The 16,726-nt window shown below is 37.5% G+C and overlaps 1 protein-coding gene across 1 annotated transcript in view; it reads right to left on the bottom strand.

Annotated features, from left to right (window-relative positions):
• The window catches only part of LOC137299204 (histone-lysine N-methyltransferase EZH2-like), a 133,635-nt gene that overhangs the window by 32,125 nt on the left and 84,784 nt on the right, over positions 1–16,726 (bottom strand). The window contains exon 14 of the mRNA XM_067831792.1: positions 8,752–8,813. Within this exon, the coding sequence (XP_067687893.1) occupies positions 8,752–8,813 (62 nt within the window). The remainder of the gene's footprint in view (positions 1–8,751; positions 8,814–16,726) is intronic.

Here is a 16,726-nt window from a genome sequence, read left to right on the forward strand (position 1 = left end):
CAAGTACAAAATATTGCACTTTTGATTAGCAACTGTATGCTTGTTTCTTTGTTTTTTCACAATCATCAATATATATAGTTTGTCATGAATAAGTGATAATTGTGTTTTAATCATGGGGGTTTTTTTTGTCGGTGCATGTGACCTTTAACTTTGGGGCCCACAACATGTCAGACTTCTCTTCTGTGAAGAGATTGCTCACATCTTCATGTAGATGTCGTAAACTGTCTGGAACTTGAACTCCTGAATCTCATATCTTCTATGTATCTCAAATCTAATCTCCAATCCCAACCTCTTCTTATATATTTATCGTTATTTCTGCATTTATATCTCGAACCTGAATATTATTTCCAAGATAACCCAATCATAGATTTTGTATCTCAATCTCGAACTGTACATACCATAACAAACATTTTGTAGACATGTTCATTGCATTGTCAACAATTAGTTGCATAAACAATGGCACTTACATGATTAAATAACGTGATGATTAGTTAAATTGAGTTCACTGTGTCACTGCCATTTTGTTTTAACAATCATCTTCAAGGCTATGATACATAAGCGGTTCACCAGCATCATCTGCTGCATGTGGGTACATAACAAAAAGACAGATTGTTAAACATCTGTATCAGGCAAACTGCCAATTTGTTGACAATCACCTTTGTGGCTATAAAAAAGCACTGCAATGGGAAGTGGTTGATGATTGTGGGCAATCTGATGAAAGATTTGTACTGGGAGTATAGCTGGATCCAATGTACTGACACTGACATGGAAGAGATATTTAACAGTGCATTCTGCAGTTGGCTGCAATCAAAACTGTCAAAAAAAATACTGCTGCACATTTTTACCGGTACATGTACATGTAACAAATTTACAGAATACAGTCTTTATTTACACATAACTTATGCTTTTATGCTTCTTGTGTATGATGACTATGATGATTACTGTGAAATATAAAATGTGCATATATATATTGTATTTAAATCTTGAATCACATGATATCTCTCGAACATGTCTTGACGGTACCCTGGGGTTCGAGATCCAGGGACCTTACTGTTTATACATATACTAGAATCCTGCTAGTTATTTAGTGCAACTTTACGTCAAGATCTTCCCATCAAGACAAGTTGCAACCATTCTTCATGTATGAGTATCTTCTGCTACAACCACTGGGTCATAATCTATCATGCTAGCCTGCTGAGGCGTGCGCATGGACTCACAACCATTACTCCTCAGAATGTTGGTCTATGTAAGTCACAAGACAAAAGGGTGAGATTATACTACTGCCCTTGCGGAATCATTAGTTGTTGTGCTTCTACGAGTGGCCCAAAGATGAATGAGAAGGTGAATGCTGGGGCAATGTCTCTGAGGTAGTGGTTGGCAAACACCTTGTCTGATTTCCAAAAGCAGCCTTCCATTATGGTCATAAGCAAGCAATTTCAATGTAGAGCGAGTGTAGTTGCTAAAGCACTGACTGGGTGGATTCATAGATGTTCAAATCCAGCTGCTATGTGGGCCCTTAATATAATGTCTCTCATCCAAATTGAGATAGTTGTCCATGAGATTTCCGTAGGTGTCTCAGTAGATAAGGGGATAAATAGGTGCTTGAATTTTCGTCTCAAAGATTACCTGATGCGACCTCCCATAAGGTTTTGTTAGACCCAGTGGTGGAAAGTAATGAAAAACAACTGAGACTAAGTTTACTTAGACTGCGCTGTGGAGTTGTATCATATCCTGAGCTGAGGTGAGCTTTCCCAAGAAGACATTGCCAAATTCGCAGTGGTAAAGGAGAGAGTAGTGCTTGTGATATCATGGCTTGAATCTCAGCCCAGCAATTTTCTGCAATGGCAATTTAATTCAATGGCATGATGAATCATATTCCCAGGAATTGTAGATCCTGCTTCAGTTCTATCTCAGACTTTAGTAGGTTGACAAGCCATAATAGTTGTGTGAACAGTCTGATGGTGAAGATTTGCTGCCGTGAGTTGACTGATTTCGTGATGATATTTCCTGGATTCTGAATGTATCGGGATGTGTAGATAAGCATCCTGATAATCTGTTGGACTGATGAGATGTCTGAGTTGGGGCAGGTGGATCTGATCCTAGTTGAACTCTTTCATGTTGTAGATGAGTCTGAACTTTTCCCCTGAATTTTTCTTTCGTACCAAGAAAAATGGGGAGTAAAATCCTAGCGTGATCTATGTCCTCGATTGCAACTTTTTCTTGTATGGACTTTATGGCATCAGCTTACTTTTGTGCTTGATCCTCTGCATAGTTGAAGAGAGCTGAATCTCTTGTCTCTAGCCTTCAATTAAATTCTGTACCCTGTCTGTAGTATCTGATAGAGATAGTAGTGGTCTTGTAGATATCAACCCACTCTTGACAGTTGTACCAGAACAGCTATGGTGGGGGGGCGAAGGGAAGACTTCAGTTGATATAAACCTGAACTTCAGGGCTTTGTTGTGTGTAGATGTTTTTTTATGTTTATTTTAATGTGACTGAGACATGGAACTGTGCATTGAAAGTTTCCACAATATGGGTGGTGCTGTCGATGTCTGTCGAATAACGTTGACCAAGGCATCTATTGACTTTATCATCATGACTTCTCTTGATTAACAAGTAACAGTCATGGCTACGTCTTTAATTCCTCCACTGGACACTGGCAGTCATGACCAAGGGGCACGTAGTAACAGCTAGTTACATCTCACTCTGGAGGAACATGTAGACCATAATCCTTGTCTTCTCAAGAGAGTCAGTCCTGCTGACGTTGACGCTAGGTGATCGGAGGTAAAGTGCTGATCCTTCTTCTGTGTGACCGGAGCCAAATGGATCATCCTACCCTCTTCAGTCTTCAAATTTAGAAATCTAGAGAAGTGCACTTTGTTAAAAGCCTGAGACTATGCAAGTCTCCAAAAATGTTTGTCTTGTAATGGTGTCTCGCTGCACAATCTTTTGTCATCTACTTTGCAAGTTCGGAACATCGTTGAGAAGTTCTATTCCTCATCCACATCTGGGCCATTCAAAAACGGTTCGATGTGATCTGGAAAGTCTAACAAGGGGAGTGGTCACTCCTCGAAAAGCCTGTTAGCACATGCCTCAAGTCGTTATGTGACCAGTGTACTCAGTATGACGACAGCTTAGTTTTTCAGCCTGTTTTTTTTTCAACAGCTAATTACATTTGCTGATTCTTGAGATAACTGAGTGAGTGAGTGCGTTAAGTTTCACACCAAACTCAGCAATCTTCTAGCTATATGGTGGCAGTCTGTAAATAATCGAGTCTGGACCAGACAATCCAGTGATCAACAGCATGAGCATCGATCTGCGCAATTAGGAACTGACGACATGTTTCAACCAAGTCAGTGAGTCTGACCACCCAATCCCGTTAGTTGCCTCTTATGACAAACATAGTCACCTTTTATGCCTAGCATGGGTTGCTGAAAGCCTATTCTACCCAGTCCTTCATGGGTCTGTGATAACTGGAAATCTATATGCAGAAGGTAAGTTGCCTATTCTTTCACTTCATTTTAAGTCCAGTAATTTTTATTGTGTCAGTATTGGTACAGCAGATTTGTTGTAAAGTTTCACGTCGGTTTCAATTCTCGGTATATAGAAAAGAAAGACTAAATTCTATTGCTAAAACCTTCTTTCACATGTTCGTTTATTTTTCAGAGGGGAAATATACCCTTAGTTCATAGGTGTTTGCAAGTAACAGTGATAGATTTATAACTTTAAACAAATTGTTAGGGTGTATTTGAGGTAGGACATAATGTGGATCTGATCTGATCTGCCCTTGAAATACTACTGGGTGATGTTTGAGTGTTTCTACTTATTTCTTTAAACTTTATGAGAGGAATATACCATCAGGTGAAAAGTGTTAGCAAGTAATAGTGATAGCTTCACAATTTTACAAATATTTGTTAGGGTGCATTTGAATTGTTTGAAAAATATTACATAGTGCCAATCTGATCTGATCTGCCATTAATGCTTTCGATGCTTGAAAGTTAATAGTTCTAAAACTTCTTTCTTTCTAGTTGATCTTAGTATTTGACAAAACTGGAAAGATGTTTTACAAAGCTCTGTGCTAGTTTGAAACTTCCAGTTTTTGTGAGGGGTGTGTGTGTGTCACAGTGTCAGTTAACATTCTGACATCTGAATTACTAATATAAAAACTGTCTCAAAGTAGATTCTTAAAAAACACATGTGTTCTAGTGATAGTTTTGCATTCTTTAACATGTTTGGGGAGGGATGGCTGTTTTGTATCATTTATTCTTTCCTTCATTCACATATGTATTTCTTTCTATTGTTCTTTTTCTACATTTTTTTTCATCTTTTCACATATAAGGAAATCCTTGCTCTGAATTCTTGCTATATAATTCAGTTATTCATTCCTTGTAAAATTCAGAATGAAACAATAAGCTGGCAGAAGTACTGTTACAAACAGCCGAAGTTGCACTGAGAACGAACCAAGTTATAGTGTACATTGCAGCATGATGAGGCACACGCTAATTAGTACAAATGACAAAGAAAGCAAGCGAGTGACCTATCCCTGTTGTAGATTTTCCCTGACGTGATGAAGAGTATAAGTCATGGTGTTAAACGGTAGGATGTGTTGGTTCTGATACTCATAGCTTTACTGAAGGCCATGCTGAGACTGATGGAGATTGGTTCGATCAACGGAAAGGTGAGTGAGTCGAAGTCTTCATTCACCATTTTATAAGTGACGGCTTCATTAGATTCCTTCGAATGAGAATCCAAATCCAGGCTGTTGGTGATCCATGACGTTACTTCCGAGTCCGGAAAGACATTTTCATCTTCACCTGATAAGGATCTATGAAGTATCTCACTATCTGAAGAGCCATGTCAATCTATTTTAATGTGTAAATCTTTCATGAATGCTAGGTTTGAGAATTTTTGCAGTGAATGTCAGAATGCTCCTTATGCATGCGTAGGCCTCTAGTAGAGTACTCCTCCATTATCGAAAGTGTTCATGCATGCATGTGCACATGCTCCAAGACCGATGGCAATGATGATCCATACCTTGACCTGTAGCGTCCATAGGAAGCATGTGACGAATATGAATTCTTTCTGATGGAGCGCAGTATGTGCCTTAGTACACTCGCCAAATCGACAAATGTAGATTCTTCCAAACTTCTACGTCGAGATGGAGCTGACAATGAAGATCCTTTGAGCTTCCTTTGAAGAGGAATTCTGTCGACTTTCTTCTGCAAAGCAGCGCTAGATCATGTTCAGCATCTGCTCTGTGAATTGCTTCAAGAAGAGCCCCGGGTCGAAGTTCTGCGTAGCATGCTGAGCCTGCAGCAGGGTAGATGATGTAGTTACCATTTGTGGTACCAGATGTCTGTGTAGGAAGAAGGCCACCTGATAAGTGATGCACTGATCCCATTGAAGACTGCTGACAAATGCAGATCAGCCGTAGACAGCTGATACCTACAATGGAAAATTGATTTCATCAAATATGCCCAAGTGATGAAAAACATGCCCAATTATGTATAAAATATGTAAAATTTAATAACAATTTTAAAACATGATGATAATACATACCAATACCTGTATACAGCAAAATTAAGGATCAAGACTGGATATGTGCCGTATAAGGACTTCAGGTGCTTCCAACCGTTCACCAGGGCGATGGAGGAGAGAGTGACAAGCATGGCTGGTCATGTGACTGATGAGGGTAAGTAAGGAGTAAGGGAGGCTACTCGTGGGTGAGTGTGATTGTACATGCTCTTCAAAAGAGGGAACTTCAAGGAATTTCAAGTGTTTCACTCATTCGCATGGAGAGAGGAGCTTAAAAGCATGTTTCAGGCTAAGGAACAACTGAGCTATGTTTAAATAACAAATATGCACTTCAAAGAAGTAACACAGCATGTCTGTCATGGTTGGTGAGTATTTGCAACACAGTTCGTCCAATTATGTAATTTTCTGAATAAAATTGATATTTTATACTTATCCTGACTCATGCTTAACTGCTGACTCTCCTCTTCCTGGTGAAGGTAGTGGAACACCTGAAATCCCTTTAAGTTCCCTTCTAAAAGAAGCGGGCGTAAAATACACTCACCCATGTATTACCTCCCTTTTCCCGCGCACATGGTCAGCTGACTGCCATGCTACTTCACTCTCTCCTGTAATCGCCTGACACGAGAATGCGAGAATTCAGCGTGTCTGTGAGGGGCGGCTGGGACGGCTTTCGCCATGAGTCAGGATGAGTATAAAATATCAGTTTTATTCAGAAAATGGTTGGCGAATACTGTATTTGACTTCCAAAAACAGCCTTCCATAATAGTAGACCTCGAGCAATTACCATGCAGTGCTAGTGTAGGGGCTAGAGCTCTGACTTCATGTGGGTTAGGGGCTGGTGGAGGATCTAATCCTGCTGCATTACATGCTCTAAGTGTAACAGCTCTGATCCAGACTGAGATAGTGTGGCGGGATACTTCTGTGGGTGTCTCAGTAGATGTATGAATAAATAGGTGCTTGAACCGTTGTCTTCTACACTTGGTATGCATGATGTATATTTTCAATGCTCACACTGGACATAATGACAAATCTTGTGTATCATGTGGTCCTAAGATTGAAGACAAAGCCAGTATACGGAACTGTCTATCCGGTTGACCTGGCAGTTGATTCTTTGTTATGAAGTCCCATCTTAGACCCAAATGAGCTGTTTCTTGGTGACTTGTGTCAAAGCTCGTTCGATTAAAGTCTAGAGCATGAATTTCTGATATTCTTGCTGCTGTTGCCAAGGCAAGTAAAAATAACGTCTTTTGAGTCAACATTTCAATTGAAGTTCAATCAAGTGGTTCATATACATCACTTGTGAGATGTAGGAGTACAATATTTAGATCCCATGCTGGAGCTCTAAATCTGTGTTGTTGATCTTCCAGCTTGAATTAACGAAATAAAGCAAGAAGCTCTGGTACTTTAGTCAGTTTGGTCCCTGTTCCCATGGCGATGACTGAGCTGAGAGCAGCTTAATATGTAGATAATGTAGAACCCTTAGGACCTTTAGACTGACGTAAACAGCATATATAATGAGTTGCCTTGTTCACCGAAAATCCAGATAAAACGCACTGCATAGCCCCCTGAGGTGTAGATAATTGACGATGGGCTTGGTTATCCGTGTAAATAGCCATGGGGCCGAAGATAATTCCAAACGGTAGGACTGTCATTCATAATGCTGACCGTTGAAAAGGAAGCATAGATATTTTTTTGATTCTCGATGTATCAGGATATGCAGGTATGCATGTTGCAGATCTTTACTGGTTAGATAGTCTTCTGGTCGGATGAGGAGTCTTAACTGAGGAAGATGTACCATCTTGAAATGTTCTGGCTTTAATAGAAACTTTTTGTTGAATTCCTTCATGTTGCAGATGTGATGGAATTTCTCTCTGGAATTATTCTTTGGACTAGGAAAATTGGAGAATAAAATCAGGCTGTTAGATTCCGTGGCTGTATTACTTCTACTGATCCCTTCTGCAACAGTGTTGATATAGCATGATATAGTAAACTTGTCTAGTTGATTGTTTGCGTAGATGATGGGAGTTGGTTGTTTTGTGAGTGGTGGTGTATCCTCCAGTGGGATCTTGTAGCCATCTCGTAGAATATTTATGACACAGTTGTTGTTGAGGATTCCCCAACTTTTCCAGTAGAGTTGAAGACGTCCATCCACTCGAGACGGTTGTATGGCAACGGCTGGGGGTGGAAGAAGATGAGATGTGTTCCGAGGTGTTGAAGATGCCATCGGTGTCGATCTAGTTGCTTAAGTCCGATGCATGGTGTCTTTACCCCATATCATTAACGGAGACTCGTCAAAATATTGACGTTCTTCTAAGGGGACTATCTCCTCCCAAAATGACTTCTTTACCTGGGAGGGACGATTCTGCGATGATCTAGCAGATGACGACTTTGACTTCTTAATTTTCTTGGTCGAGACAGTCCTGTCCTGTCTCTCCGACTCTGGACACGACCTTGGAAATACAGCTGGCTTCTTGCTGGAATGAATCTTAGCCGAATGCGAGCTGACATTGCTCGTCTCTAGTACGTCTATCAACAGAGCGTAAATATAATAAAAATTTTGCTTCAGACAATTAAATGCGAAAAACACAACGAATGTGAGCAGAATATAAAGGTTTAAACGCTGGGCAAAGTATGTGCGGGTCATCCATCAACTGCCGTAATCTGCACTGAAAACACGATTTTGCCAACTGAGACTTAGTCTCAGTTGACGAAATACATGTTAGAAACAGACACAATAATTACAAAATTGTATCATAATAACAAATATGTACAAGCCAAAAACTGTATAGAGCACAAATTTAGTTAGAAAAACTGAAAGAATGAAAAACTTGTCGCTGTGTTGGGGACCCCAGGTGCCTCCAGCCGCCCTTGTCGGGCGATAGGGAGAGAGTGAAGTAGCATGGCGGTCAGCTGACCATGGGCGCGGGAAAAGGGAGTTAATACTTGGGTGAGTGTATTTTACGTCCGCTTCTTTTAGAAGGGAACTTAAAGGGATTTCAGGTGTTCCACTACCTTCACCAGGAAGAGGAGAGTATGCAGTTAAGCATGAGTCAGGATAAGGAAAAATGCATTATTAGAGTGTGAACAAAGATGACAAATTAGCAGCTGTAACTAGGGTGTCATGCAGAGACACTGCAATGTATGTATGTTTCCACTCTAATACACTGATTGTGCAGTAAAAGATTTCATGGAATCTATGTGTGGCACATGACATACCTTTCCTTGCCCCCTCTGCACACTGACATTCTTACAGGATATCTTATTGCTGTCAAACTGATCTGCAAATATGAAAAGAAGTAATTTGTAATATCATGATCATGATAAAACTTTGTCTTTTCTCCCAGATGAACAAAAAACCTATGATATATCGTGGTATCCCGGGCATGCATGTGGCTGAATTATCAGTTACATGCGGGTCTCATGTAAGTTCTGTTCATTGTAGAATTATTATAAAACAGAAAGTCTAAAGTGTCTGTCTTGTTAAGGTTGTTGTGATAAATTGTTGCATAATCACATATGTCTTTATGTGCTTCCTAAAACTCCATGTGTTAGTTCATTGTTTTATTACCTTCACTTTGCAATCTTGACCCAACCCATCAGAGGGAGTGAGTTCAGTTTTATGCCACACTCAGCAAGATTCCAGCTATCTATGCAAAAGGGAACCAATGACATGTGGCAATAAAGTCTGACCACCCTATCCCATTAGTAGCCTCTTACGACAAGCATAGTCAACTTTCACGGCAAGCACGGGTTGCTGAAGGCCTATCCTACCCCAGACCCTTATGCATCAGATGGACATAGTAAGTTATAATGTTTGTTTGACAACTTTTATAAGTACTGTTGTTGATTTTATTCTTCAGTTTATTTGAATTGTTTAATTACTTCCTCAAAACATTGTTAATTTGCTTATTAAGAAATCTGATGTGGACCTGCTACCGAAGCATGTGTCCAAGCATAATTTTTTCAATAACATTGAGAAAAATAGTTTATAATTTTAATCCTGTCAATATTCTATGGTCATTTGAAATGTAGTAAGTGTTTTCAGGCACTATGAAAGAACAGAGCTGGTAGCAAATCTAAATTGTAACAAATTGAGACTCATTCATTTTAACTTCAAGTTCATACCCAGTCACATCAGACACAGATGTTAACAGATCACTGTAAGTGGCTGGAGTTACCTTCCTTGAGAATTTCAATGTCTTCGGTTTCAAATTCACGTAAAAAGTCAACAAAACCTTACAACTTTGTCAGTGGGATTTTTTTACATGCTAACCAGTGAACATATTTCATCAAGGCAACAGCTGATTTGTCTTTTTCATACGTAAATGCAGTTGCAACCTGGAAATCATCACAAAGTTTTTGAGAATGAATGGACAGTTGATTATCATTATGAGCGCGATGTATGGTCAAAGTACTACTTTTACAATTTTTGCATTTAGCTTCTTGTGTCATATCACTTTCAGTACATAGTTTACAAAATATTAAATCACCTTCCCTGTCATAAGTCATCCAAAACCGATGAGTATTCAAACAACCTCACTGTAATGTCCTGACATGTTTTCTGACAATAGTGCCCGTGTCCTGGCAGAGCATTCACTCAATACCCTTATCTCAGTTTAGCAAACTTAACAGCCTTAGTATCTATCTGGGCGGCATGTTGACTGTTATATTATAAAAATAACAGCAAGGCTTTACCGACATTCTTTTTATTCATATATTCTTTTATATTTTCTTTTACTATAAAAACTAAGAAGAGTCATCAGAAGATGACATATCTCCCCGGCCTTGCCATATTTGAAAGGACAAATCATCTGACAGTTACTTGACGTTTTCTTAGACAAAGTTTGAATCGTTTCCATGGAAGTCATGAAAAATAGAAATGTCATATATCTGTAAACAGCAAAAGGCAAGATCTGCCTCAAAATGCTGCCAAGTTTTGGTGTAAGATATGAAATGGTTTTCGATTTGTGCTCTGGAAACGAAGCCTCCTCGAAGTCACAACTGTTTCAATGGAAACCAGGAAAAATAAAAATGCCAAAACATTGTACACAGCAATAGGCACCACTTTGTGGTCTGCCTCAAATATCTGCCAAGTTTTGGTGTAAGATATTGAATAGTTTTCGAGTTGTGCTCTGGAAATGAAGCCCATCCCTCCATTTTGAGACAAAGTCTGAAACGTTTCCATAAAAACTAAGAAAATAATAAATCACAAAAACCTTTAAATAGCAAAAGGCACCACTTTAGGCTCTGATTGATATATCTACCAAGTTTTGCAGAAAATATTGAATGGGTTTTTAGTTCTGCTCGGGAAACGAGGCCCACCCTACCATTAGACTAACACCAAAATGTTCCATGGATTGTATGTATGTTCGGTTCCTAAAATTATAAATCATTCTGATGAGACTTCTCCCTTGTCTGTACTCCTGCTTACGTTGTCTAGGTACTGGCAAAGACATGTAAGCCTTCTGCACTATGAATCCTTTCAGATTTGCACTGAGTTATGTGCATGTCTCCAACCAGTACAAACTACAAACTGGTTAGATGGATACGACATATTCTATTGCCCTGCTGTTAAACTGTCCAAATTTGGTCGTCTATCCAGTGGAATATGCCTGTGCATTCATGAGTCAATCAAGAAAGTATATACGTTGTCAAAATTGCATATTGATAATGCTCTTTGTGTAAATTTATCAAAAGAAATATTCTCCATTGATAAAGATATAAAATTGATATTCACTTATATACTCCCCATGGGCTCACGATTCTATGACAATTGTGAATAAAGTTGCAGTACTGATCAACTTGAACAGCTACTAGTTGATAACGTAATAGAGTTGAGTAACTCACATCTGATGCTAGTTGGAGATATGAACGCTAGAACTGGTCAACTCAATAATCCACCTGTACATCCTAGTGATGACTTGCATAACTTCAGTTCATTTTGTGACGATGATGACACTCCAGTCGAGAATCATAAATCTCAAGATAATGTGGTAAATAGATTTGGTCGCATATTGCTAGATATGTGCTACGCCTTCCATTTATTCATAGTTAATGGTAGAGTTAATGGGGACCTAAATGGTGAGTATACATAATGTAGTGAGAAAGGCTGTAGTGTAAATGACTACTTTATTTGCTCCCCAGACTTATTTCAATATTGTCGACACTTTAACCTTTAGCCTGCTGAATTAATTTCAGCATAAGGCGTTAATAAGAGGGTGGGTGATTTCAAACACTCAGTGCGTCACTAAATAAGGGACAACTGAAAAAATATTCAGCTCATTAATACTACATACAAAAATAAACATTATTATAAAAAAATATCCAGATAATTTCAAACGTACAGATATTAATCACAAGACAAACATAAATATAGTAAATTTTCCTGAATTTACCTGAATTACTCGATTGGTAGCCGGATGCGTTTTATACTAGGAACCGTATAAATTGTCCAATTATCGCAAACCGATTTCAATATTCTTACTACTGATATTTCATAAGTATCTGACTTTAATTTCGTATATTTGTATCGGCAAATATCCGCGCGACGACAAATTAAAAATAATTCTGAAAAAAAAATAATCGAAAACGTTCGTCGTAAACAAATAACATTTTCGATGTCATGACAGGTCTTACTGAAATGGCACTATTACGTATATTTAAACGTGTCATGTAATGAAAATAGCAGAATAAAATACATGATTCATAAGCATTCATGAGTGCAAATATCAAGTTTTATGGTTCATTAATTTTTGCACAAACCCACAAAAAGACGGTGTTAAATCGTGTTACGCATACTAAAAAACAAACATGGCGCGCTTCGTCGAACTCCTACATAAAAAATAGCTTTTTTGGTCAGAAGAAAGATTACAGAACACTTCTGTGTAAGACCTGGTGAAAGAGGGATAATTTCTCATTCTACAAGTGTTCCATGTATCATTTTCCGTTTAGTATGACGAAAGACGGACGAAAATTAAGATCGTGAACTCTAACTTGTTTTCTAGTAAGTGCAAAGGTCACCGGATGTGATGTCACAGACGGGGATTGCCTGATGAAATTCATTCGCTATTGATTATGAACAGAAAAGTTGGAGATATTTCGTCTGAATTTAGCACAAATAACTGTTTAAAGTGATTAATCAGAGCTCATAGAATTTTCTTGGTGTATTTTTGACTATATAATTCGCACATAGCCGAACCAGTTTGACCTTGTATGCTCCCGTGACCCGGAAACAGTAGTCGATCAACACTGCAGATGCAAGTTTTTCAGTACCTTTTATTTGAATTTTTGTTCATATTAGGCACATTACTTTATTGTCCACTGAATATAAAGATAGCAAAGATATAATTGTGATGCATGTTGATCCCAGCTTATTCTTTTTTTCACATGGTCCAACACAGAAACGTGTACAAACATCATTCTCAACAACAGGTGCGCGGATATGGGCGTGGCATTTGTGTTTCAAAATAACATTCATGCTTTTCTTTTTATGACGATGTAGTGTAGTAAGAACTGCAGTATACATGTTTTATAAACAAAAATATATTTTCAGTTATAGTTTCACATGAAATCGGAGATGATTTGATAAAAATTGCGTTCATATTACATGATTGGGAAAATTATACGTCTCACTTTAGAACAAGTTGAATTACATTCATAATTTTATGCAATGAATTAACGTTCTTGATGAATAATTACGATAGATTTGTCAATGCTTTATGTTTCATAACTGGTTACAACTTTAAATCTTTTCATATACTTTAATATGTTAAATGATATTAATAATATGACAATTATTTTTCTCTCTCAAATAGACAAGGGCAAAGACACTTAAAATCTGTCAATGCATTAGCAAGGTGTAAATAACCAAATTTTAATTAATGTCTTTCAGTAATGTGGAAAGCTGACAGTTTTGCACAATTTTTTATTACAACTACATATATGCCATAAAATATATGGATAGATGTTACAAATTATTTTGTGTATTTTATTTCTTCATAATATCGTGCCAAAATGTACATCAAATACAAATGAGTGATGAGTTATTTTTGTTTTCAACAGTACCACTTTGTTTGCTGAATTATTTTGAATCGCATGTGTCAAATAATGTCAATTTTGTTGTTGAAGTAACAGTACATGTAAATTTATCAGAAAATGTTATCATTTGATAAAAAAGAAACCATATACATATAAGAAGTTATATTGTCTCTGGTGAAAGTAAACAGGCTTCATATTCTGTAAATATATATTATTCTACCTTATTGTCTTTTCCTGGGTTTAGGAACAATGTCACAATATGAAATGGGTCTAATGAACTTTCAAGGATTGTTTCTGTTTGCTGAAGTGTCTGATGGTGATATACTCCAATTATTTAGTGTTCAATAGCCTAAACCATCATGAAACAAGAAACATGAAGAACAGTCTTCCTTGAATAACAAAATGCTAAGGACTGAGCAGTCTTCCATTAAAGATCTGGAAGCATTTGATATATATGTCTTTGCCAGATACACATGGCAATGAAAAAAATCCAAATTGAAATCTTAAAGAATAGCTCCAAACTGGACAACAAAAACCACTCACTGCAGAGCTCAGTATTAGGAAAAAAGAAATTTACTTGCCACTATACGATTACCTTGATGCCAAAGACTAACATAGGTTGCACCTCCTACTCAACACTTAATTATCTGTCACTTGTAGTTTTGATATTCCATATTCAAAACATCACTACAACAAAATTATTCTAGATCTGGTATGATAATTTCATATTACTTCATGAAATTTCATCACAAGAAAAAAATGAGTCTGTCTTTCGATCACTGTCAGTGTAATCACTGCTCCAAGAGTTTGGATCATCAGTCTGTTTCCCAGATGAAGTCTGTTTTAACAGTAAAATATGAACATAGACAGTGTGCAAGTAGGTAAAAAGTATGGCCATAAACATGAGGTACATTTTGCAGTTCAGATTGCACTAGTGCAATATCTAAAAGCTGTATGGAACCACGGACTGAGCCACATGACATGATTTTTTTATACAAATATGCACACACGTCAAACAATTTGATCTGAAACATTACCTGCATTATACTAGGCAGAATTAACTCCGAAAGCTCTGCTGTTTGGAGTAACAAAATAATTTCAATTTTGCTCCAAATTCGTGAACAAAAGATGTGATGTTTAGCTGTTTTAATGTCTAAAATAAATACTGATTCACAAAGACGATGACAGTTGTTTTCTAAGCAGTAATTAATTTTTATGAAATACATTTACTGTACGTTACATTCTCACACTAGCTCTGGTTTCGTTCGTTTCTGCAAAAGGAAAAATGATTTTTTTTCATGACATCTTCGATCATCAAAATTGTACTTCTTGTAACGATATACACAGAAGAATATTCTGTTATTGTTACGACACACTGACAATTTATATGTCTCCCCGTGTCAGAACATTCTTTGAAAAAATAGACCGCGAAAATCATCGACTTCGGATTTGCTAAACTAAAGATCAACACATCGACGGCTAACTTCAGGAGAAATACTACAACACAAGCAACAAATGACAACTGCTATTGAACACAACTAACAGTAAATGACTGAGGATGACTGAAAGGTAATTCTGGTGTATAGTATGGATCTTACGGGAATTTGAATCAGTTTAGAGAATGTATCAATGGTCGTTTTCCAACTCGTTCACATTTTACTTCCACGAGTGCCATGCCGTGTACGTGCTTCCGGTTTCATCAAGGGTGGGTACAATTACAAATATTGTGATACTGTTTCATGATCTGCATTATATAGGTATTGAGTCGTTTTCTTTCAATGTATATGTGTTCAGATTCTGCTTATGAACGCATATTTTCAAACATCCTTCGTATCTTGTCACTTAAAAAGACCGCGAGTTTGGCCACGCCCTTTCGGGTCACCAACGGCTGTCAACTTTGTGAATGTTGGAAGGTTTATCAAACCAAATCAAAATAAAATCGCTAAATCTGGTAATTTCTGTGCAGAGGCAATAACATTTACCTATTCACACCGTGTAATTAATTCCAGATAAAATAATTGGATATGTCAAAAGGATGGCACATTTTCTTCGGCATCACGATACATGTGGAGTTGTTTGTTTACCGCCGTTGCCATGATCGTTTCTATTCGTCCAATCGATGATATAACATTGAGATTGGTTTTGTTTATATTTATTTGAGCCGAAAGTTACTAATTTTTAGAAAATGGTCAACTTATGAGCTTTCTCTTCGTCAAGGAACAAAAAATATCGACTAAACTATCAAAAAATATTTCATTATGAAGAAAATATTAGACTGGGTACCACACGGCGTGGTGCGCTGGAAGTCAACAATGGCCGTTATTTTCGACTGCGTGCCGAGAAATTCGGCGATCTCATTTTTAATTCGCGGGCGTTTCGTTTTAAGGTATATAAACGTATTGAACATTACATATTTAAAAAGGTGAGAATTAGCACATTCCATACATAATTCATATGACACGTAAATCCGACTCGTTGAATAATTATTGCAAGTTTTATTTGGAGATGTCATTATCCTGCACTCCTGTCGAATGGGTTCGACGGTAGCATTGAGAGGATTAATATAGGTGAACACTATGATTCAGATCGTTTTCCACTTGACTTATCGAGCAGTTTCCCCAAGATGACCCATACATCAAATGCATCTAATAACAAACCAACTAATACAGAGAAGATATTTTGGAATGACTCATTCTGTACTACATTTCTAAATACTCTACGTCAGAAATAGGGCCAACTTGGTGAAAACTTGCTGATTAAACTTGAGGCCGATATCGACGGTGCTATTAATGATCTCGTTGATATGATAATGAAATCTGCTGAATGTATGAAAAAGGCGTACAAACACAATCCTAAATATAAACCGTTTAGCAAGGAATGTGAATTGGCTAAGAGAAATGCATGTAGAGGCTTAAGAAAGGTTCGACATCAGCGCACTGATAGTCACAGACGAACTTACAGTAAAGAGCGAAATAGGTATAAGACATGTTACAGGAACTTTAAGCATGAACTCAAATGTAATAAACTAAATAGACTATTTTTTTTCTATCCATTGCCAGTCTAAATTCTGGAAAGAAATTCGACATATCAAAACTAAACGCTCGCAACAAAATTCAATTTCCAAAACTGAGTGGCTCATCCATTTCCCTATGAA

This window comes from Haliotis asinina, chromosome 10 (assembly GCF_037392515.1).
Source record: "Haliotis asinina isolate JCU_RB_2024 chromosome 10, JCU_Hal_asi_v2, whole genome shotgun sequence".
In the NCBI taxonomy this organism is placed as follows: Eukaryota; Metazoa; Mollusca; class Gastropoda; order Lepetellida; family Haliotidae; genus Haliotis; species Haliotis asinina.